The 21,745-nt window shown below is 42.5% G+C and overlaps 1 protein-coding gene across 2 annotated transcripts in view; it reads left to right on the top strand.

Annotated features, from left to right (window-relative positions):
• LOC140386972 (uncharacterized) overlaps positions 1 to 21,745 on the top strand; it is a 156,683-nt gene that overhangs the window by 27,689 nt on the left and 107,249 nt on the right. For both annotated transcript variants that reach the window (XM_072469926.1, XM_072469927.1), the window contains exons 6-12: positions 1,291 to 1,516; positions 2,797 to 2,917; positions 3,233 to 3,401; positions 6,357 to 6,535; positions 12,671 to 12,814; positions 16,057 to 16,218; positions 18,129 to 18,244. In XM_072469926.1, coding sequence (XP_072326027.1) covers positions 1,291 to 1,516; positions 2,797 to 2,917; positions 3,233 to 3,401; positions 6,357 to 6,535; positions 12,671 to 12,814; positions 16,057 to 16,218; positions 18,129 to 18,244 — 1,117 coding nt within the window. The remainder of the gene's footprint in view (positions 1 to 1,290; positions 1,517 to 2,796; positions 2,918 to 3,232; positions 3,402 to 6,356; positions 6,536 to 12,670; positions 12,815 to 16,056; positions 16,219 to 18,128; positions 18,245 to 21,745) is intronic.

Below are 21,745 nucleotides of genomic sequence, written 5' to 3' on the forward strand. Positions count from 1 at the left end.
TAATGTTTCTACAGAAACAGTTCACTTATTTACATTGCATATTTCTAGCATCTGGTTTGCATATCATTGACAGATATATGGGAGCAAATATTCTTCAGCCTATCTTGGGTGATGATGTACGTGATTACTCAATTGATACTGGAATGATCAGTTTGTCCTATGAGGAAAGGTTGGACAGACTGGATTTGTTTCCAGTGGAGCTTAGAATAGTGAGTGGTGACTTGATTGAAATAGTCTTGACAAGGTGGATGTAGAAAGGATGCTTGCTCTTGTGGGTGAGTCAAGAACTAGGGGCACAGTTTTAAAATTAGGGTTGTCCTTTTAAGACCGAGATAAGGAGTAATTCTTTCTCTGAGGACTGTGCAACTTTGGACCTCTCTGCCTCAGAAGACGGTGGAGGTGGGGGTCAGTTAATATTTTTAAGGCGGAAATAGATAGATTCTTGATAGGTAAGAGAATCAAAGGCTATCGGAGGTAGATGGGAATGTGGAATTTGAAACACAAACTGATCAGCCACAGTCTTATTGAATGATGGAGCAACTTCAAAGGACCGAATGGCCTACTTCTGCTGCTTTTTCATATGTTTGAATTTGAATGATAGGATATAAAGAGAAGGAGCAATGAAAATGACAGAAATTGAGAGCTCCACAGAATGATTGATATCGTTCAAATGTTACAGTGCACAAAAATCATCCGTTATGAAATTATAAGATTTTTTTAGGAATCAGAGAAGTAATCTGGTCCAACAAGGCTATCTCTTTTACCTAACTTCTCATCGTATCCTTTAATCCATTCCCTCTCCACTGGTAACTTATTCCGCAATCGTGGGAACACCACCACCTGGAAGTTGCCCAAGATAGGCTGAAGAAGTTGCCCTCCAGGCCACTGACAATCCCGACTTGGAAATATATCACTTCTTTCCAATGAAGTTGGGTCAAAATCCTGGAACTCCCAGCCTAACAGCTATGTGGGTGTACCTACTCCATATGGACTGCAGCGGTTCAAGAAGGCAGCTCGCCGCCACCTTCTCGAGGGCAATTAAGGATGGGCAATAAATGCTGCCCTGAAATGACCTGTGACGCCCACATCTTTTGAATGAAGAAAAAAAATTGGAAGTCAAGTGTATGATTATTGATATTTAAACTACAATATAGTTTCTGAACTGATTTTTTCTTCTTACTTTTTTAAATGTATACCCAAAGTGAAACATTTAGTTTTACATTGTGATGATTAATATACTCTTGTGAGGAATTGTTGTTCTTGGATATACTGACTTAAATAGTTTTATAGATGGGGACAACCTGGAGTCCAAGCTGAATCCCCCGCCACTGAGCAGCATGCAGAGTGAGGTACTTGGAGGCTCAATCTGTGCAATTCTCAGATCAGATCGTGAACAGATTCCTGTTATTTGTGAACGGTTGAGGGGGAAGTTGCTTCCAAATACACTGAGAAGCTTCATCTGGTTGGATAAGCTGCTGAAAATGGAGAAACAAAATCACACCACGGTCTCAGTAGAGTAAGAAGTATTCAATTGTTACTCTGTTGTAACATTTTAACTTGACAATTCAATATGTATTAACTTTAGCTTAATGTTCATAACACATTAATTTTTCAGTTTTGAGAAGTGTCGGCTCTTCCATTTTAAGTAGATTAATCCTCTGTTAAACTGACAAAGTCACGGATGCAATACCAATGCATTAACCATTCATACACTAATACCACAAACAGCAATTTTTGGGTATATTTCTCCCATTTCAGTGTTTCAATAGTTTTGCCCACTGGTTAGAAAATGTTTTGCGAAGTATTAGCTTCTTACCATTAGATATTTGCAAAATCCTTGGAGCTCTTACTTGAAGAGGAAAGAAAATCCACAGTCAGATTATTTAACTTGAACAGGATCCAGGATTAGAGAACACACATAAATCAAGCAATGATAAGCAAAACAAAATACTCTGGATGTTGGAAATAGGAAATGAAAACATAATATTATGGAAATATTCAGCGGGTCTGCAACCATCTGTAGCGAGAGAAACAGAGTTACATTGTAAGTCAATGACATTTCATCAGATCTACTCTTTTTTTCCAATTCCCTTCAGTTTCCTACCTTAACAAGTCCAACAAGGTTAGAGAATTGGAAGACATTCACTATCACTTCCATTAGTAGATGTGTAATACATTTTTATTAAGAGCAGGGACTCGGGAGTAGATTGCATATTTGGACACTTGGCTCAGAAGTTATAGAATGAGTTTGACTAAATATGAACTGGATAGAACAATGGTGGATATCATATCACACTTAGGAAAGGAAAAATGATTGGTGTTGAAATAGCTAAGGATGAAACTGAAATAAATTGAGCAGTCTATACTTAACATGTCCAAGTATGCATCGAAGCAATCAACAATGCCAAAACAGGGTTTAACAAAATGACTAAACAGAGGAGACAGCAAACAAATTTTACAGTACTCTGGCCAGAATTAATCTTGAATATTTTGTCCAGTCCTGGTTCCCAAGAAGCAAGAGAGACTTAAGTGCTGGTTACAGTGCAGAGAAGGGCCATGAGGCTGACACCCCATGTAAGGCGGAGCAGAGACCGGAGAAATTTGAACATTTTCATTCTAGTAAGGAAACTTGGGATATGCGATTATAAATGTGTTCACCTGCAATTATCTTGTGACCATTCATAACCGAGGAGGATTGAAAAAAAGATCAGTGAGCTAAATAACTGGTTTCTCATGTTTATGTTAATTTTGCTGATTGATGACTGTACTCATTAATGAATTTTCTTTTCTCCAAAGTGTTGAGAAAACTATCAGGGAGCGGTTTGGATGGATAGTTGCACACAGAGTGGCCGAACTGAAACTGAGAAGTGCAACACGGTCACCTATTTCTGGACTGGTGGAAAATGCTGTAGTTGAGGTGAGATATGTAATTTTATTTTTCAATCTTAGTTATTTTAATATCCTTTAGCAGACTGGGATGAAAATCTTATCTCTTTGTCAGGGTCTTGAATGTTGGACCAGTCTCAATCCAGCTTCCAGTGGGCAATGCTCCATGCCACAAAAATGCTCACTGTTGAATCATGAACCTTTAAATGCTCGTATTCCTTCCAATTAGGAGTTGATCATACATTAGAATGAATAGAAACTATCTTGTAGACAAGCCTCTGAAAAGCAATCTTAGACTACAAACTTATCCTCAGTTGATCATATGGACATCTTTTCATCCACACAGACATTTGAGAAGACACCCTGTATGCAACCATATGCCACAAATGAGCAGATGATTCTGGAGGCTAGTAAAACACTCAATGTTTTATACGTTTATGATGGAACATATGAACCATACCTAATCTACTGGCTATTTCCTCTCCAGATTGCTTTCAAACATTCATCGGCTAAGGGTGAGTAACAGAAAAGTTGTAGGACAGTGGGAAGACATTTAAAGTTAGATTATCAAAGCTCCACAATGGTTCAGTTGATGAATACAATGTGTAACTTAGTCAAACAAAAAGGATGTTGAATTAATAGACATTGTTTACTAACTTTCCAAATCATTCAAATTCCTTTAAAATTTGGAACAGAACAAAAAAAACTTAAGAGCAACATACACTTGTGACCCCAGGTTTGACTTTGGCTTTGTACTGCCCTCAGCTTGTGTGGCAGTAAGCACTTTGCAATTAGGGTAGGGAGAGAAATGTCAGCTAACGTTACAGCTACTCATTGATATATAGTGACTCTTGATGAAATATATAGATTTTGAGTGATGGTTTGTTTGTTGCAATGTCTCCCATTAATGATTCACTGCCTAGGCAAATCCGTGAAAGATGGTAATTTAGGTGAGGTATTAGATGGCAAAGGGTGACCATGGAAGGATCCAGATGTTACAATGGAGGTAAAAAGAGTACTTTAAAACTATGTTGGTTGTCCAATGATTGAAAAAAATACTATATTGATTATAGAGCTTTGATTTCAACACAGGAGGAGAAAGACATATAGGAAAAAAGTTTTTGCAGCTTAGAAGGAGAGAGGAAAGTTCAGAAAACCATTGACCTTGACCAATATAAATAAGTTGGAGAAAGAGAAGAAAATGACAGGGAGGTAAGAAGTTAAAGGCAAGATGGATTAATTGGCAGCAGATTTGGGGCAGAATATACCCTCCTATCTGGGAACAGGCTGGAAGGCAGGAGAACTATATAATATGGTGGGAAGGCATGGGATGGAAAGGCTGACCCTCACTATTAAGTCAAGAATGGGGAAGGTCAAGGGCAGCCTTCCCACTGAGAGGACAAGGGAGGTCCTTAAGTGGTGGCCTCCCTGTGGGGTCGGGAGGGCACCCTGTGGCCCTAGGAAGACCCGCTCAATGGCAAAGGCCACTTCTGCTGGAAGAACCCTCCACAATGTTCACCCCCTCCCTGATCAGTTGGAAAGGCCAACTCACTTGTCTTCTGGGGCTTGCTTCATGGCTGCCTGCTGCAGTCTCAGTATTGCCCAGTGCCTCCGGTGGTGCTGCTGGAACTGAAGAGCTGCCAGCCCTTGGAGGTGGAATTCTGCTATTAAAGACATGTGATAGCAAGCTGGACGAGGGTAATTGGACAGGGTCACTGGCACAGATACTAAATTCAGCCTAGGAATGTGGGAAATGTACTTCAAAGTCTCTTCAGATATTGGAACAATATTCAGGACTTGGGTTTGTAGAAAATTAAAAATTGTTTAGGCAGAAACTACTTTTAGTCAGCTTTAATAATGGAGGAACATTGAGAATTTAATTTCAGTTCAGAGGGAATAGTGAGGAAGGGGCAGAAAAATAGTGTGTTGCTTCATTTAATAGGTAAAAGCTTCAAGGGATATGAAGAAAATACAAGTAAATTGAGTTGAGAGATTGATCATCCTTGGTCTGATTGATTGGCAGAATAATATGAGGACTAAATGACTGAACCCTGTTCCTATATTCATGTAGAAAGACTAAGAGTGGAGCTATCAAAGATAAGAGGATGTAAATAACTGGTTAGACATGGGTCATATGAAGAATTTGTCTTTCAGAATTGAAAGAAACAACACTTTTGTTGTCCCATTGATAGGCACAAAGGAGATCAGGATATAGTGACTCATCCTTTGATTTGATAGAGGTGGGTGGTTTACAGCAAAGTAAGTGTGCAGTTGAAGGAATTTAATAGATATGGAGTGAAATCATTAGCAAAAGAACAGATAAGTTTGAATGATGATTCCTGGGAGCTCATTGATAGCAAGTTGATACAGAAATAAGGAGAGGACAGACTACATTGAATTCCTGAATTACTACAATGGAAAAAGGTCAGATGATAAAATGTCGACTACAGCACAGATAAAATAATCTGAAAAGAAACTGGATAGCCATAAACATATTGGTGCAAGGCCATATGATTGTTTAGATGAACACAGTACCAGAACTGCTGCAGGTTTTAAAGACAACTGAGAATATGATCGACAATGCACCAAAGTGTTCACGAGCAGAGTGTAATGGATAGGAGTTCTGCCACATGTGATTCCATATATTTTTCTAATTTACTTACAAGGATTGGCTGACTACTTTAAACTTGATTACACAGGCAAAGAAATGATCAGTCATGATTGTATTAAATGGCAGCGCAGGTTCAATGGGCTGAATGGTCTATTCCTGTTCCTCTGCTTCTGTAGCATTCTGCAGATTTGTTCGACACAGACTGCATGAAACAATGCACATCGTTGGTTTGCAAATTCCACTTTAAAGACATTATTCCAATGCCAATACATTTTATTACAAAGCAAATAGATTCCTTATAATCAATCAGGGGGCAGAAAAGGACCGAGGTTGAAAAAAGTGAAAAAGAAGAAACGATTAGTTGACACCAAGGAATTGGTATTAAAAGCTTACAGGATGTAGAGGGAGATAAACTATTTCATTCTCTAACTTTGAAGTCCCAATAAAGATTGAATTGGAGCAGAAGACTGATTTTCAGCACACTGCCTACAGGAAGAGGAAAGATCATATAGCAGAGGAAGAATGAAGGGAAGAAGGTTCAGAGCAGCAATGAACCAGTAGAATCAAAATAGAGATGAGCAAAATAAAAGTAAAATACTGCAGATGCTGGAAATCTGAAATAAATATAGAAAATGCAGGAAAAACTCAGATCTGGCAGCATCTGTAGAGAGAGAAAAAGAACTAACATTTTGAGTCCATATCATTCTTCTTCAGTCATATGGACTCAACGTTAACTATGTTTCTCTTTCCACAGACACAAACAAAAGGTTGCTATCGACATGAGATTGAATCCTTTAAAATCTATTGTGTGATACAGTCTCTTTTTTTATATTATTCATTCTTGTTTCCTTTGGAAAAGCTGAACATCCATATGAACTGGCAATGTACCTGCATCTGCTCATTCGCAATCTGTTCCCAACCTGGCCAGAAATTTTTGGAATGACAAAACAAGTCATGAAACGTCTGCAAAAAGAAGACCCAGAGTTCTTCACCCACCTTCATTCCTGTTTCGCTAACAACACTTTAATTGACCCCAAGGTGAGAGGTCATTGAAGTCAAAGACTTTGGAAACAAATGCATCTTTGTCAGAAAATAGGTTTGAAAACTATTAACTTTCTACCATACAATATAACGTTCCAAGTATGGACCTCTCTGGAAGGAATCAAACACCGATATCTGTATGTCTGTTAATCATATTTCCAATTAATTGTCAGAAAATCTGAAGTGTCACAAATCGGGTGTGATGACATCCGGAAGGAGGAGCCTAACCTTAAAATTGAAGCTAGACTGTTCAGGGGTGATGTCAGGAAGCATTTCTTCAAACAAAGGTAGTGGAAATCTACAGATCTCTCTGAGGCTGAAAGTCAATTGAAAATTTCAAAACTGAGATTGCTAGGTAGGGTGGATGAAGTTAAGGTACAGATCAGCCATGATCTAAGTGAATGGCGGAACAGGCTGGAATCGACTGTTCCAGTTTCCATGAACCAATGTTTCTTTGTTCCAATAAGAACATCACAGCTGAGACCAGTCCTGTTCTCACCCGGTGTCCACACATACCCTTTCCTGTAATGATTACTGGACATCCATTAGGATAAAGAGCCTTGGCTGATTTATTTCCTCCCTCGTCCAAAGCACCAAGCTACCAATATTCTAATTGAGATCTGCTAATTCAGTACAAACCATAAATTAGCCACAGGTCATCCTCTTTTGGTTTCACACTGGCTTTACCAACTGAACTTTCAAGGGACATGGATAGCAGTTCATTTGTTAATACATTGGTTAAATGTTCAGGTCATAGCAAACTATTACAACAATGTTTTCTATTTTTTGATGAAGTGTTTTCCGGAAATTAATGCAAAAGGGCAAGTGGTGCTCTAGCACCATGGAAGCAACAAAATGAAAAATCACCTCACTACTCAGGTATTTACAGCCTTCAAAACTGAAAGGCAAATTCAATACAAACAGCTTGCAATCAAGACATGCCAGCCAATGGCATCCAACCCATACACTGATTACACAGCCAGAGATTTGGCCACTGCATGACTTTTATTGATTACAAGTTGTTTGTCTTGAGTTTGCCGTTTATTGTTAAAGTCTTAAATACCTGAGTAGTGGGGTCATTTTTTATTTAGTTGTTTGCATGTGGTGGGAAGCAAATCATGTCTGAGGACTGTAGCTTGATTTTTACTGACTGAACTACTGTGAAGAAATGGCTTTAGCCATTAAAGCCTGTGATAATTGGTTCAACAACAATCATTTGCATTTGTAGTTGATAGAATTCTCTCCTTCAATTTAGTGTGAATTCAAGTCTCGCTCCAGCAGAATTTGTGTCTTCCAGCTGAGCATTCAGAGTAGTTATGTCGCTTCGTGACTTACATCAGATCTAAAAATAAAAAGAGAGAGTGCTGAAAATACTCAGGTCTGATTGCATCTGTGGAGAGAGAAAACAAACAGTGTGATCTTTCATCAAAACTGGAAAAAAACTTCTGGACTCAACATAACTTAATAATAATAATAATCGCTTATTGTCACAATTAGGCTTCAATGAAGTTACTGTGAAAAGCCCCTAGTCGCCACATTCCGGCGCCTGTTCGGGGAGGCCAGTACGGGAATTGATCCCGTGCTGCTGGCATTGTTCTGCATTACATACCAGTTGTTTAGCCCACTTTGCTAAACCTCTGCACAGGCGGCATGGTGGCGCAGTGGTTAGCACTACTGCTTCATAGCGACGAGGACCCAAGTTCGATCCTGGTCCCGGATCACTGTCCGTGGGGAGTTTGCACATTCTCCCTGTCTCTGCGTGGGTCTCATCCCCACAATCCAAAGATGTATACGGTAGGTGGATTGGCCACACAAAATTGCCCCTTAGTTGGAAAAAAGAATTGGGTACTCTTTTTAAAAAAAAAAAAAAAATTTTTTAAACATTTTTTTTAATAACCTCTCTGCACATTTTGTTTAATTTTTCATTGCTGTTTTTTCCCTCTCTTGTTTCCCTTTTATTTCCTCTCCGGCCAGCATCTATTCAGGATCCTGCCATTCTCACCTCGTCTAGACACTCATTTGTTTGTTAACCTGTCCCATTACCACTCCCTTTGGCCTTGCACCATGAAACCTTTTGGAATTTAATCTCTTCTGCACTCATACTCAATCAGAGATCTTGTTGTTCATATCATTCTCACTCTCGCTCTCTCTCTCTCTCTCTCTCTCTCTCTCTCTCTCTCTCTCGCCCCCCCCCTCCCCCCCTCCCTCTCCCCATTCTCTTCTTCATAAGCAATTATATTTCTAACTGGCCCCAGTTCTCATGAAGAGTCATAGACCTGAAATGTTAACTTTGTTTCTCTTTCCACAGATGCTGCCAGACCGGCGGCAGGTTTAATGGTGGTTGGAATATGTTATGGTGAACTGGATGCTGCCGGGTGCACCAGTGGTATTAGTGAACATTTATACACCAAATTCGGAATGACGCAGATTTTATCAAAAGGGTGTTGGCAGCCATCTGGACTCACACCAGCTGATTATGGGGGGAGATTTCAATTGTGTATTAGACCCGAGGACAGACAGGTCAAGTCCCAGGTCTCTGGTTACTTCTGGGATGGCAAGAGAGTTGGCTGTGTTCATGGAACAGATGGGGAGGGGGGGGATAGGTCCATGGAGATTTAGTCACCCAAGGAAGAGCGAGTTTTCCTACTTTTCTCACCTGCACTGGGTCTACTCCAGAATAGATTTGTTTCATAGTGGGAAAGGCGTTACTCCCGGAGGTAGTGGGAGCTGGGTAATCGGTGATAGTAATATTGGACTATTCTCCACGCTTTATGGATATGCGATTAGAGACGGCCGAGCACAGCGCCCACCATGGAGGATGGATACATCACTGCTGGCAGAGAAGGGTTTTGTGAAAGGGTGGCTTCGGCCATTGGGAATTACATAGATTCCAACCAGAATGGGGAGGTCTCACCTTCCACATTCTGGGAAGCGTTGAAGGCAGTGATCAGAGGAGAAATAATATTGTACAAGGCACACATGGTTAAGGCTGGCAGGGCTGAAAGGCAGAGGTTGGTAGACTTAATCTTGGAGTTGGATGGGCAGTACTCCACGGCCCCTACGGCAGAGTTGTTGGCAGAAAGAAAGAGGCTACAAATGATATTTGAGCTTGAATCGATGGGGAATGTGGTGAGCCAGCCTCGCCGTTTGCGAGAGACATTTTATGATGACGAGGATAAAGCCAGTCGATTATTGGCTCATCAACTGAGACGGCAGGCAGCCACATGCAAAATAGCTCGGATTAAAGATGAGGGGGAGAGCTGGTTACTGCCCTGGATAAGATTAATGGAGCTTTTGAGGTATTTTATCTGAGGCTATACAAGTCTGAACCACCAGAGGATGGCTGGGAGGTGGAGCGATTTTTGGGCAAATTGCACTTCCCAGTGGTTGACAGGGTGAAGAGGGAGGGCTGGAGGCACCGTTGGGGTTGGAAGAAGTTATAGACTGTATTGGTTCCATGCAATCGGGGAAAGCACCGAGGCTGGATGGTTTTGAGGCCAAATTTTACAAACCGTTCGTGGCCTTGTTAGCGCTGTCCTTACTGGGAATGTTCACCAATTCTGTGCTGAGAGGGGTGCTGCCGGCCAAGCTGATGCAGGCCTTGATTTCTCTATTCCTGAAAAAGGACAAAGATCCCTTGAGTGTGTGTCTTATAGGTCTTAATCACTGACGCAAAAATACTAGCTAAGGTTCTGCTGAAACGTTTGGAGGTGTGCCTACCAGAAGTGATCTCTGAGGACCAGACAGGGTTTGTCAGGGGCTTACAGTTGTCGTCCAACATCAGGAGACTTTTAAATGTGGTCATGTCACCCATCTGTGGAGAAGGTACTGGAGATAATCATCTCCATGGATGCAGAGAATGCTTTTTATCATGTGGAATGGAGCTACCTCTTCGAGGTCTAGGGCCAATTTGGGTTTGGTCCTACTTTTATTTCCTGGGTGAAACTGCTATATAATGCCCCTATGTCTACTGTTCAGACCAATACTGTGAGCTCAGGATATTTCCGACTACACAAGGGCACGAGACGGGGATGCCCGTTGCCTCCACTATTGTTCATGCTAGCGATTGAACCATTGGCCATTGCGCTTAGATTATCAAGGCAAAGGAAAGGTTTTGAAAGGGGGGTGAGGAGCATAGTGTCCCTTTACACGGATGATTTGTTGTTGTACATTTCTGATTCTCTACAGGTATGGGAGAAATTATGGAACTGTTGAAAAAAAATTTGGATCCGTTTCACGGTATAGATTGCATGTAAGAAAGAGCATAGGGGGAAGGGACGATCTCCGATATATTAGTGTTTGCTGGAGATGGGGAAACTATCACTGGAAGAGGTGAGGGGGAAGTGGAAATTAGGACTGGGCCTAGGGCTAGAGGAAGGGATGTGGTGTGAGATCCTGCATAGGGTGAACTTTACCTCCTCCTGCGCTAGGTTGAGGCTGATACAGTTTAGAGTGGTGCATAGAGTGCACTTAACTAAGACGAGTATGAGTGGGTTCTTCCCTGAGGCGGAGGACAGGTGTGAATGTTATTCAGGAGGGCCTGCGAATCACTCACACATGTTCTGGTCCAAGTTAGTTGGGTTCTGGGTCTCAATTTTTGAGATCATTTCGGAGATTGTTAGGGTCAAACTAGAGCCATGTCCACTGGTGGCAATCTTTGGGGTGTACGGGCAGCACGGTAGTACAGTGGTTAGCACTGTGGCTTCACCTCTCCAGGGTCCCAGCTTCGATTCCCAGCTGGGTCACTGTCTGTGCGGAGTCTGCACGTTCTCCCCGTGTCTGCGTGGGTTTTCTCTGGGCGCTCCGAAGACGTGCTGTTAGGTGATTTGGACATTCTGAATTCTCCCTCTGTATGTCCGAAAAGGCGCCGGAATGTGGCGACTAGGGGCTTTTCACAGTAATTTCATTGCAATGTAAGCCTACTTGTGACGATAAAGATAAAGATTATTAAGACTCCCCGGCGCTCCTTGAGGGGGGGAAAGGCCGACGTCTTGGCCTTTGCCTCCTTGGTGGTTCGGAGGCGAGTCTTGCTTGGATGGAGGTCGGCGGTGCGACCCAGGGCCTTGGCATGATTGAGTAACCTGGGAGAATTCCTGTGATTGGAAAAGATTAAATATACCCTGAGAGGGTTGGAAGAAAGATTCTATTCCAGGTGGATGCCCTTCATCAGTTTCTTTAAGGACCTGTTCATGGCCAGCAGTTAGGCGGGGGGGGGTTAGGAGGGGAAGGGATAAGGGAGAGCGGATAGTGGGGCTGAGGGGGATAGGGATTTAGAGTTGTTGCTGTTACTTTGTTAAAATAAAAATGACAAACTTTGTATTATATGGTTAATGTAACAATTGTATAATGTTTGGAATAAAATATATTTTTAAAAATCCTTTCTGCAGAGAGAAGATGGGGTTGAGAGCATCTATCTGTATTTCATGTATCTTCCTGCCTTACAACTACCTCACTGGGTTCTGTGGTATGTGATTGATGTACTGGAGATTGTCCAGATTGGCTCTGGGCCAGCACCTTCCAGAGCAGTCAGCACATGCAGTTATAAGGATATCGATCAGAGACGCTTGTCATGTCAATGCCTGAGCCCTTTTCCCTCAAACACCCTCCTCTTCCAGAGAGCATGTGAGTTCTCTGTGTGGAAAGCTGAGGAAACCACAGTGGCCTCTCCAACTCCAGAGTGGATGGACTGCAGTGGGGCTATGAGGAATGATCTTATCATGTTGCGACTGGGGCACTGACAGCCCTGGAAAGTTGTTCCCATGCAGGGTTTGGCTTTTTTCTTAACTTCGTGCTCCCATCTGCCGGAAAGAGACTGCCTTCCTTGCCTCTACTTGGTCAAGGAGGAAGCCAGGGAGATGTTGCTGAACTTTGGCACAGGAGATCCCTGTCCTGTTCTGGCCATCTCAGCTAGCCTACTAGGTAAGTTGCTGTCTGGGCACCTTTTAAATGTGGTTCCCAGATATGATAGCAAGCTGGGGAAAAATGACCAACATTTGGAAGCAGATTAGCCATGTTTATAACCTTGCTTGCAAAATGAAGTTGCCTTTTGGGTAACAGTGTTCGTGTCTGAGCCCTCCTGTCCCATGCTATCCAAGCTTGAGTTGATGTGTTTTATTATCTTTCTGTATTCAGGAATTCCTGCTGGAGCAGGTTGCTCAAGAGAAGACACAGGCTCAGGAATTGCACAATGTTAGGCTTGGCTCTGAAGAATTACATCGCATCAGCAATGAATTGCTGAAAAATCCAATAGTAGTTCTCAAGAAGTGGATGGGAGAGGTAGGTGCAGTCAAGGGAATTGCACAATATTTGGGATGTCCTGAGTCACAATCTAAATGCAAGTCTTGCATTTAAAAAAATGTTTTGCCCTTAGAGAGAAGACGATTAAGAGGTGACTTAATTGAGGCATACAAGATGATCAGAGGCGATAAGGGAATAGTGTAGATGGGCTTTAGAGTGGTTTACAGGTCAGCGCAACATCGAGGGCCGAAGGGCCTGTACTGCGCTGTAATGTTCTATGTTCTCCCTGAAGCTGGTGCCTAACATTCACTTTGGACCTAAAAGGGATAGAACATTCTAAACAGTGAAAAGCTGGCTGGAGTGGAGGTCCAAATAGACTTGTAGGTTCAAGGACATGGATCATTAGAATGTGTGAATGGTACAGAAAATAATCAAAAAGGCTCTTGGAATTCTGGGCTTTATGTTCAGCGGGCTAGAATACAAGGAATGTGCGGGGAGAGGGTAGAAGCCCTGCATCAGCTATACAAAGCCCTAGTTAGAGCACACTTGGGATATTGTGAGCAGTTCTAGGCACCAAACCTTGGGGTGGGTATTATTAGTCTTGGAGGAAGTGCGGCATAGGTTTAGAAGAATGATACCTGGATTCAAAGCGCTTAAACTACGAGGAGATATTACACAAACTAGTGCCACGAATGTGCGTCCATGTTCACCGGGAGAGCAAGCAGTGACATGGGCACAAAATCTCATGAGACTCAGAAAACAAGAATCTCTCCAGCGAGATCTTATATTCTGATTATTCCCGACCCTCACCGGTGATGTAACAATGTTCCCATCAGAAAGATTGGGAATCCAATTTCAATGCATTTTAATATAATTAGTGGGCTTCCCTGACATATCTAGCCCCACCCCCCAATTAGAATTCTCCGCTTGCCGATGTGATGTTGCGTCAGTGAGGTTTACAACTGCTTTTCAAAAACGGAAACCAGGCGAAAGGAATCCACCGGGTCGCACAGGTAAGTATAGCCTCCCCTGGGAAAGAGAAATGGTCGGGCAGTACCCTAGCACTGCTCCCAAAGCTACCCCCTGGCATGCAGGGCGCCCCTCTGGGGAGTTGCACTAGGTGGGTTGCCGCTGAACAAGAAGAAAAACAAAGAAAAGTACAGCACAGGAACAGGCCCTTCGGCCCTCCAACCCTGTGCCGACCATGCTGCCCATCTAAACTAAAATCTTCGACACTTCCTGGGTCCGTATCCCTCTATTCCCATCCTATTCATGTATTTGTTCAGATGTCCCTTAAATGTCACTATCATCCCTGCTTCCACCACCTCCTCCGGCAGCAAGTTCCAGGCACCCACTACCCTCTGTGTAAAAAAACTTGCCTCGTACATCTCCTCTAAACCTTGCCCCTCGCACCTTAAACCTATGCCCCCTAGTAATTGACCCCTCTACCCTGGGGAAAAGCCTTTGACTAGCCACTCTGTCTATGCCCCTCATAATTTTGTAAACCTCTATCAGGTTGCCCCCTCCACCTGATCCCTCGTTCCAGTGAGAACAAACCGAGTTTATTCAACTGCTCCTCATAGCTAATGCCCTCCGTACCAGGCAACATCCTGGTAAGTCTCTTCTGCACCCTCTCTAAAGCCTCCAAATTCTTCTGGTAGTGTGGCGACCAGAATTGAACATTATACTCCAAGTGTGGCCTAACTAAGGTTCTATACAGCTGCAACATGACTTGCCAATTCTTATACTCAATGCCCCGGCCAATGAAGGCAAGCATGCCATATGCCTTCTTGACTACCTTCTCCACCTGTGTTGCCCCTTTCAGTGACCTGTGGACCTGTACACCTAGATCTCTCTGACTTTCAATGCTCTTGAGGGTTCCACCATTCACTGTATATTCCCTACCTGCATTAGACCTTCCAAAATGCATTACCTCACATTTGTCCGGATTAAACTCCATCTGCCATCTCTCCGCCCAAGTCTCCAAACAATCTAAATCCTGCTGTATCCTCTGAGAGTCCTCATTGCTATCCGCAATTCCACCAACCTTTGTGGCGTCTGCAAACTTACTAATCAGACCAGTTACATTTTCCTCCAAATCATTTATATATACTACGAACAGCAAAGGTCCCAGCACTGATCCCTGCGGATACACCACTAGTCACAGCCCTCCAATTAAAAAAGCACCCTTCCATTGCTACTCTCTGTCTTCTACGACCTAGCCAGTTCTGTATCCATCTTGCCAGCTCACCGCTGATCCTATGTGACTTCACCTTTTGTACCAGTCTACCATGAGGGACCTTGTCAAAGGCCTTACTGAAGTCCATATAGACAACTTCCACTGCCCTACTTGCATCAATCATCTTTGTGACCTCTTCGAAAAACTCTATCAAGTTAGTGAGACACAACCTCCCCTTCACAAAACCATGCTGCCTCTCGCTAATACAGTGTTTGTGTTAGGGAGGGTTTCCCTTATTCATGGGGGGAGGGTTGCCCTGTATGTGTGTTGGGGTTGTGCCCTTGTCCATGGGGGGGGGGGGGGGATGTATTTTTAAAAAAATTGTAGATCAAAGGGCGCCCTGATCTGTGGAGCTGCATTACCAGCTCTATTAGGCCCCAACAGCGTGGTCCACATCAGGAGATTTTGCCTGCATAGAATGCTGCAAAATGTGTTGAGAAAAGACAGCTGTGCAGTCTGTGAGCTGCACTCCGGATTTCTCACCTCAACCAGCACTCTGTGCAAATAATGGAAAATTCTGCCCTAGGATTGATTGTATTCCCTCGAATTTAGATGGCTATGTGATGGCTTGATCAAAGTTTTAAAGATATTATGGAGAACAGATAGGGTAAATAGAGAGAAATTATTTATTTTGCTTGGGTAATTCAGAACTTGGGAGCGTAATCTAAAATTTAGATCTCTCAGGAGTGAAATTAGGAAATACTTGGTCATCAAAGGGTGGTTAAAATTTGGAAATTTCTTCCACAAATGACTTTTAAAATTGAGACTAATAGATTTTTGTTATCCAAGGGTGTTAAGAGAGATAGGGCTAAGGAGGGTATATGCAGTTAGTTGCGGATTAGCCATGATCATATCAAAAAGTGTAATTTAGGGACTAAATGCCCTCCTCCTGTTACTTTTACCCATGCAAACAAATGTGGCCAACCCAAGATTTGAATCTCTTCTACAAACCTTACATTGGGTAGTTAGGTTACCCACAATAGCATTGGTGAGAAAGACACTGTCATTTATTTTGGGTGTCACTAAACTATATGTGTCACAGGGTTTTGTAAGCATCCTGGACCTGCCAGCGGTGTTGTTGATCTGGGACCAGCTCTTTATGCAAGACTGGAAGCTTCAGGTGATGGAGGATTTCTGCCTGGCCATCCTCCTTTTGCTGAAAGAGTGCTTGATGGCAGCTGATGATCATCACAGTTTGAAACAGGTAAATAAAGAAATACATTTTTGTCTTCCGAAAAAACCTTTAGACCCTCCTTGATCTTGCAATAATTCCCGGAAAGTATCTCTTGAGACTCGAAGTTTACTTACTACGAAAACAGAATGAAAGTTGTTAAACTGAAGCAGCTGTTTAATTGACTCATAATTCAGGTTGCTGCATCTGGGAGACTTAAACAGTTCCTGATACTCGTTTGATCCTAAAATCATAAAAAATAGGAGCAGGAGTTGGCCTTTCAGGCCATTGAGCCCTGCTGTGCCATTCAATAAGATAATGGCTGATCTGATTGTGGCCAATTTCCTATCTGTCCCTCAGAACCCTCAACTCCTTTTCTAGGTAAGGTTGCACCTGAGAATTCTGCCAATTGAGACACTAGTAATCTGTCAGGTTGATTTTCTGGTTAGAAATTGAAAATAAAGGAGCTGTTCACTTTTATTCTCGCTCAATGAAGGTTCTTACACCCATGGCACTAGCTTTTTCAGTCCACAGCATCGGGATTATTTGTGTATGTCCTAATGTTAGTAAATCTTTGGGACAAATTCTGCAGAACCTTTTTGTCAGGACATTAAATTATTTGGTAATGTCCCATTGAATGGCAGAGGAGGTTCAAGGAGCCACAAACCTACTCCTATTTCTTATGTTCCTATTCTGTAGTCTATGAAGGAACTGGGCTTGGTGGACCAAATTACCTCTTCCTATTTGTGTTTTTCCAAAACACCCTTCTGTGCATTGAGATAATCTGGTTGTTTGGAGACTGGTGAAAATCATTTTGTTGTTGTTTATGAAGATGTTCATTATTTCTTGAGAAATACTGACCAAGAGTGATTTTTCTTCATGTGTTTAAGATGCTGCTTCACAATTAGGCACAAATAAAATCATCCCTAATGATTACAAGTGTTTCAATGAGCAGCATTCTCAGGTGTAACTATATTTAGTAGGTATTAGAAGCTGTTTCAGATTTCCAGATGGAGTCATACAACTTAATCAGTAAATTAAATGTTGAGAAATGCATGTGTTTGCTACAAGGTGATGGTTGTGATTGAAAGAAAGATGGGTTGAATTTATATAGCGCCTTTTGAAAGCATCTCAAAGTGCTTTACGTGATGAGTACTTTTGACATTAATGACAGTTGCTACAGAGATGAACTCGGTAACTATTCTGCATAAGCAACAGCCCATAAACAATGGTTGCAATTAAACCAAGAATCAGGAGAACCCCCTGCTTTTCTAGTGCATGTGCTCAGACCACAATTAGGGTACATAAAAAGAGGCAGACCATGGGCCATTCCACCATGGACTTAATCAGGGTGGAACAGCAAGGTGATGAGGTTCCCACCCACCATCCTTCTGCCTGATTATGTTGCAGGAGAGGACATTGAATTCTGCACATGGAATGTTAATCCAGAACATTCTGACAACCACAATTCAGAATTAAGTGTAGCATTAATCTGCCTTAAAGTGATGAGTTGGAAGTTTTTTTCTCTTTTTAAAAATAAATTTAGAATACCCAATTCATTTTTCCAATTAAGGGGCAATTTAGTGTGGCCAATCCACCTAAGCTGCACATCTTTGGGTTGTTGGGGCAAAACCCACGCAAACACGGGGGAGAATGTGCAAACTCCATAGGGACAGTGACCCAGAGCCGGGATCGAACCTGTGACCTCGGCGGCGTGAAGCTGCAGTGCTATCACTGCGCCACCGTGCTGCCCATGAGTTGGAATTTTGACTTTGTTTTTGGTTTTATATTTTGCAAAAAGTAAATATCCTGCAGCTCATATTCTCTCTCAACCAATGGTCAGTAAAGAGAAGTTACCACAAATGCAAAGTAGGGAAGAGGCCTCTGTGCCAGAACTGGTCAAATACCAATTTGGTTGTTATTAACAATGTTTTGTTCCTGAGGTATTTCTCGTTCATGCCAGCCACCTATACACATTAGATATTCAAAGGTCTTGGATCCATTTACAACAAGGTGGGCTCCCAGCTGATATTCCTGGATTGAACCAACTCAAGTTGAGGTAAGAATTTTCAGAATTTGGATAACACCCAGGCAGCGGTATTTTATTTGAGGAATTATTGGACTCGAGATCAAGGTCACCAAGGCTAAGTTCCAAATTCACTACCGTGCATTAAAGTTGACGAAAATGCACACATATTGCCACATAATCTTTGTCATAGCAGAGGAGCTGTGGTGCAAAACGTTAGTCTCCACATGATGAAATACAACATATAATACTGATAGTTATCAAAACTTTCTATATATTATTGCATAAAAGAATACAACCTCTCAAAGAAAAGGAGAACATGTGAACATACGAATTAGGAGCAGAAACAGGTTATTCGGTACCTCGCGCCTACGCCACCATTCTTTACTTTATGGCTGATCGGTTTGTGTTTTGAATTCCACGTTCCGATCTTCCCTCAATAACCTCTGATTCCCTGCGTAACAAGAATCTGTCTACCTCCGCTTTTAAAATATTCAATGACCCCCAGCTCCACTGCCTTCTAAGACAGAGTTCCAAAGTTGCACAAGCTTCTGAGAGAATTTTATTTCTCCTTATCTCTGTCCTAAAAGGGCAACCCCTAATTTTAAAACAGTGGCCCCTAGTTCTAGACACACTCACAAGAGGGATCATCTTATCCACGTCCACTTTTCGAGACCATTCAGGATCTTGTATACTTCAATCAAGTCACACCCCACTCCAGTGGAAAAAAGCCCTGTCTGTCCAACCTTTCCTCAGAAGACAACCTGCTCATTCTAGGTATCAATCTAGTAAACCTCCTGAACTACTTCCAATGCATTCTCTTCCTTCCTTAAAAAAGGAGACCAGGGGGCAGCACGGTGGCGCAGTGGGTTAACCCTGTTGCCTCACAGCGCTGAGGTCCCACGTTCGATCCCGGCTCTGGGACACTGTCCGTGTGGAATTTGCACATTCTCCCCGTGCGTGCGTGGGTTTCGCCCCCACAACCCAAAGATGTGCAGGCGAGGTGGATTGCCCATGCTAAATTCCCCCTTAATTGGAAAAAATTAATTGGATACTCTAAATTTATTTTTTAACAAGTAAGGAGACCAAAACTGCACAGTATTTTGGATGTTTTCACCAATGCCCTGTATAACGGAAGCATAACATCCATATTTTTATATTCAATTCCTCACGTAATAAAGGATAGCATTCCGAGGGCAGCACGGCGGCGCAGTGGTTAGCACTGCTGCCTCACGGCGCCGAGGTCCCAGGTTTGATCCCGGCCCTGGGTCACTGTCCGTGTGGAGTTTGCACATTCTCCCCGTGCCTTAGTGGGTTTCACCCCCACAACCCAAAGATGTGCAGGGTAGATGGATTGGCCATGCTAAATTGCCCCTTAATTGGAAAAAATGAATTGGATACTCGAAATTCTGAAACACTTCTTTATACAATGAATGATAGAAGTTTGGAACACACTTCTGCAAAATAGCAATTGATGCGAGAGCAACTGTTAATTTTGAAACTGAAATTAATAGATTTTTGTTAACCAAAGATATTAAGGGATAGAGAGCAAAAGCAGGTATATGGAGCTAAATTGCAGATCAGCCATGATCTAATTGAATGGTGGGACAGGCTTGAGGGGCTAAATGATCTTCTCCTGTTTCTATATTCATATAATACCCTATTGCCCCAGTGGACTCTTGTCTCTATAACATTTTCAGACTCATTCTATCTGTAAGTATTGTTGAACATTAGATTGTTCCACTGACGCATGTATACCAGGTTCATTCACTGTTGTGTGCTGGGTAATTAATCTCAGCCAATGTGGCAGTTAGGGCAAAACAATTCAATTAAGCCTCAACAGGAAAGAAATTGACCAGATCTTGCTCCTTGTAAATATGCTGTGCACGTGTAAACATTATGTGAGGGCAGATTCAGCTCCACTACACTTGACTGGTCTGCCAGTGTTCACATGGAAAAAGCACCAAGGAAAACACACATGGAATGATATCCCAGTATGCGTGGGAAAGTGATGTGGAGGAAAAGAAAAATACACATGTATTCGGCCCAGATCCATTCTTACCCCAGTGAAGATAGCTTTTTTTCAAATTTATTTATGGTATGTGGGTATTGCTAGCATTTATTGCCCATTTAAGAGTCAGACCTGGATCCCCAGAGCTGGGTCGCTGAATTACTAGTCCAGTGACAATACTACGCCACTGCCTCCCCAGTTAAATTATGGCAAAGATTTGTGACAAAATGCAGGCTTCTGAAGAAAACACGTGGAATTTCTCTTCAACATGCAACACAAAGGAGGTTCATCATTACAGCCATTACTTTCAAATAGCAAAACACCAAGGTTGCCAACACTAAACATATTCCTGGAAATTTCCTCACATGATCCCTGTCTCCAACCCCACCCCACCCCCACCCCCGCCCCACCCCACCCCCACCCATCACCAAACACCTGGTCAAACAGCTTTTTACCCCACAGCCAATAGTTTTTATAGCTAATAAACTAAACAAAATCAAGGAAAACAGGGGGTGGGGAGTATTCTTTTAATGCCCCTATACTTTTTTCCCCAAATTTCTCACAGTAGTGTCCAGGGAATTAATCTTTCATTCCTGGAGTCTCCAGTCCAGAACAATCCTGGAAGGTTGGCAGTCCTAGATATGTGAGAATGATTTCAGCCTGTAATCTCTTCACTGGATTCACCTGATGGCCTTAACAACATAAGAACCAATCTTTCTGAAATTACTGCCTTGTAACAAATTTCAGTCTGTGACTAATCTCAGACCAAAATAATGAAGTGCTTGACTAGTGATTGTTTTCATTCGAACAAGGACATAAGTGGGATTATTGCTGTAATTTTATTGCTGGTACATAAGTTAATCAAGCAAACCGTATCCAAGGATATATTAAAAGGGGTTTACAGTACAGCAGCAAGGAAGTTATGTTGAACGTATTCGTTAAACCTCAGCTGGAGTACTATGTACAGTTTAGGGTGCCGCATTCTCGGAAGGATGCAACGGTATTGGAGGGAATACAAAAGAGAATTACAGGAATAAGCAGTTCCTTTGGGCGGCATGGTGGCACAGTGGTTAGCACTGTTGCCTCACAGCACCAGGGACCTGAGTTTGCGTCTGGCCTTGGGTGACTCTTTGTGTAAAGAGTTTGCACTGGTTTCCTCCCACAGTCACAAAGGTATGCAGGTTAGGTGGATTGGCCATGCTAAATAGTATCCAAAGCTTGTTTGACAATAATCAATGCGTGGGATAACAGGGCTAGGACAGGGGAGTGGGGCCAGGTAGAGTGTTCTTTCGGAGGATTGGTGCAGACTAAATGGGTCAAATGGCCTCCTTCTGCACTGTAGGAATTCTATGGATTCTATGGAGTGAATGCTTCCATGGTGAGAAACTTCACTTTTGAAGATAAATTGGAGAAGTTGGGGCTCTTGGAGAGAAGAGAGGAGACTTGATGGGAGTATTAAAATTCATGAGGGGCCTCGGCAAAGTAGTTAGGGGAAACTGTTCCCATTGGCAGAAGGGTCAAGA

The sequence above is a fragment of the Scyliorhinus torazame genome, chromosome 12 (genome assembly GCF_047496885.1).
Source record: "Scyliorhinus torazame isolate Kashiwa2021f chromosome 12, sScyTor2.1, whole genome shotgun sequence".
NCBI lineage: Eukaryota > Metazoa > Chordata > Chondrichthyes > Carcharhiniformes > Scyliorhinidae > Scyliorhinus > Scyliorhinus torazame.